Source organism: Drosophila takahashii, chromosome 2L, assembly GCF_030179915.1.
Source record: "Drosophila takahashii strain IR98-3 E-12201 chromosome 2L, DtakHiC1v2, whole genome shotgun sequence".
Taxonomy (NCBI): Eukaryota; Metazoa; Arthropoda; class Insecta; order Diptera; family Drosophilidae; genus Drosophila; species Drosophila takahashii.
The window spans coordinates 1,013,544-1,016,563 of NC_091678.1; the positions used below are offsets into that span (position 1 = coordinate 1,013,544).

Consider the following 3,020-nt stretch of genomic DNA (forward strand, 5'->3'; position numbering starts at 1 on the left):
AGGGAGAACAGTCTGTCTGCCCCAGTTTAATCGCATTTAGCTCATTTAGCGGCAAATTGAATTTGCCAACGTCACGACCATCCTACCATCCGACTACAAAACCCCCTGAATAGGCCCCGTCGAAAATGAGAAATTCAATTAAAATCAAATTTTTACAGCGAGACGTCTTTAAACGGATTTTCAGTTACAATTTCATCGCTTTAACTCGCACACAGAAAATCGAAGCGGGGATAAATAGGCAGAAATAATTGAGCTGGTGGTGGCATCATTCCATCATTCTATCTACCATCTACCCAAACCAGAAGAAGCCCTCCTAATCCCAACGAGAAGGAGAAGAAATCCCCGGGATAATCGCCTCAGTTTCCATTTTTATGCGTGGCAACATTCTTTGCGCTTGGCTTCAGATTCAGTTTGGTCAGTTTGGCCACTGTTCGTGATTAGCTTTGGTCATGGTTGGACTCATGGACTCTTGGACTCGTCATGGTTATTGAAATGGGTGGAAAGATGGGCTGAGAATAGATGGAGCAGAAGCAAAGGCTTTGGCCCACTGGCTGCGGCGATAATTAGGACTCAAAATCCTAGTCCCGAAGATGATTTATGATGCCAGCGCTTCCCGAGTTCATTGCCAGCTAATTTATTACATTGCCGCCGTGAGGGATCAGCGCTTATCCAACTCCAAACCATCGCCCACTCGCACGCGAAAGTCAATAATCTCACTCTTACTTGAACTGTAACTAAGATATAATTGAGTGGCCAACGAACTTGACCTCCAGTTTCTCTTCATAAATTTAACTAGGTTTCTAGCAACGCAGGGAAGGAATTTTTAAAAGGTGTTTTCTATTGTACCAGTCGAAACAAACGCAAATAATAATTAAACAAACACAACAGAGGTTAAACTAAATACAGAAAGTATAATTTTTTTGCAAGAAATTTTATTTATAAATATGGAATAAAACACAGCCAAAATTGGTTTGCGATTACGATCTGTCTAAATCCTAAGATGAGGAAGCCTCAGTGGTGCTGGCCTCGGTGGTTAAAGTGGTGCTGTTGGAGGAGATGGTTCCATTCGGAGGCAGACCCCATGAGCCGCCAGGACCTCCTTGCTGCTGGGGACCTCCTTGCTGGCCATTCTGAGGACCTCCCTGGGGTCCTCCCTGCTGACCATTCTGGCCATTCTGGGGTCCTGGTCCTCCCTGGCCACCTTGCTGTCCACCTTGTGGTCCTCCTTGGGCAGCAGCCACAACAATCAGGGCGAAGAGGGCAATCAGAATGTAGGAACGCATTTTTGGTAGGTTTGGTTTAGTTAGCTTGGTGGAAACTCAGCTTGTGATACCTTTTTCCCTCTGCCAAAGCCCTTTTATATTCCTAATATTTTTCTTTTCCACCTGAGAAATCCCCTCAGAAACAGCTGCTGCCCAGCTACGTCACAGACATCAAACAAACGTCTGGGGTAATTGGGAAAAACCGAAATGAGTACAACAAAAAGGGTCTAACGCTCGTGTTCTTGGTCTTGAAAAAGTACAAATACTTTGCATTGACTCATTCACTTGCCTTCTTTGCGTTTTGCGGCAGCTGGTTTGGTCTCGGTTATGAAATTTCTGCTTCTGGTTCTGTTTTTGTTTTCTGTTTGCCTTCTTTTTTCTGTTTTACTAGCTTTGTGCTTGTTTATTTACTATTTGCGTTGAAATAAGTTTTTGATTTTTCTTTTCCATTAATAAACAGCACGGGGATTTTTGTTATTAGAAAATTACGAGAATATAAAAGGTCTTTGGCAAATGTAAAAAGGCATTACAAGCTGAGTTTTCATCAAGCTAACTAAACCAAACCAAAGACAAAATGCGTTCCTACATTCTGATTGCCTTCTTTGCTCTGATTGTTGTGGCTGCTGCTCAAGGTGGACAACAAGGTGGACAACAAGGTGGCCAGGAAGGACCTCAGAATAGCCAGCAGGGAGGACCCCAGGGAGGTCCTCAGAATGGCCAGCAGGGAGGACCTCAGCAGCAAGGAGGTCCAGGTGGCCAATGGGGTCTGCCTCCGAATGGCACCATCTCCTCCAACAGCACCACTTCAACCACTGAAGCCAGCACCAGTGAATCCAGCTCCACTGAGGCTTCCTCATCTTAGGATTTAGACAGATCCTTATCGCAAAACTATTTTTTGTTTGCTTATGTTCCTTATTTTTTATGTTAATAAAAATTCTTGCAAGTAAATTGTACTTTATGATTTCTGAAGGAAGAACAAGATTTTTCAACTGATTAATCTTAAATATTTTAAGGATATTACAAATTATTTTCTGTTGTTAAAATATTTTTGTTACATAAAAAATTTTAATGACCGTCTTAAAATTGTACAACAAGTGTTCTGCCCTGTATTAGCAAACTGGTTCATCTAATCCTCGGCAAATCGTTTAATTAAGCCCCAGTTCATCCCCCAAAAACGTTCTGAATTATTCTGAGCCAGCAATTGACGCTAAAAAGTATGCAACACTTTTGAGCTGCAGCTAAAAACCACTTTAAAGCAAATCCCAGGAATGCCAGCTCATTTTTCCCCCCGAGAATCCCCGCAAATGGCCACTAAAAGAGTTCCCACTTCCCTGCTCCTTCTTTTTCTGAAATCTGCGACAAACAGCAGTTGCAAATGGCAGCGGGAAAAGCGGGAAAGTCTGGGGGAAAAACGCATATGCGGTGGCTCATGAAATGCAGTACAAAGTCGTCTTCGCTGCTCAGCGAAGCGGCCACTTTCAGTGCACTGAAGTGTTTTCCCGCAAGGAGGGAGGGGAAGGGGGATGGGTGGTTAGTTGGTGGGTGGCAGTCGGTAGGTGGAAGGCCGTCAGTTGTGGACCGGCGAAATGATCAATTGATTTGCATATCCCACTGCGAACTGAGCGGACACCAGAGTGCAGTGCAAAGGCGCTTTAAGCCAGCTCTGCCATTGACTGGACTCTGCGGCAGGGCTTAACCCCACTGAGATCCATAAGCTGTTAACCCACCGCAGCCTAAAAGTTATAGGAAAACTTTATA

At 44.0% G+C, this 3,020-nt stretch overlaps 2 protein-coding genes across 2 annotated transcripts; one reads left to right on the forward strand and one right to left on the reverse strand.

Moving 5' to 3' along the window:
• Positions 1 to 933: 933 nt before the first annotated feature.
• Positions 934 to 1,343, reverse strand: LOC108067118 (acidic proline-rich protein PRP33-like). Its single transcript, XM_017155959.3, has one exon. It carries the CDS (start codon positions 1,281 to 1,283, stop codon positions 996 to 998), a length of 288 nt encoding a protein of 95 aa, XP_017011448.2. The 5' UTR covers positions 1,284 to 1,343; the 3' UTR covers positions 934 to 995.
• Positions 1,344 to 1,778: 435 nt separating this feature from the next.
• Positions 1,779 to 2,210, forward strand: LOC108067121 (acidic proline-rich protein PRP33). The gene has a single exon (XM_044395202.2). It carries the CDS (start codon positions 1,837 to 1,839, stop codon positions 2,122 to 2,124), a length of 288 nt encoding a protein of 95 aa, XP_044251137.1. The 5' UTR covers positions 1,779 to 1,836; the 3' UTR covers positions 2,125 to 2,210.
• The last annotated feature ends 810 nt before the right edge of the window (positions 2,211 to 3,020 follow it).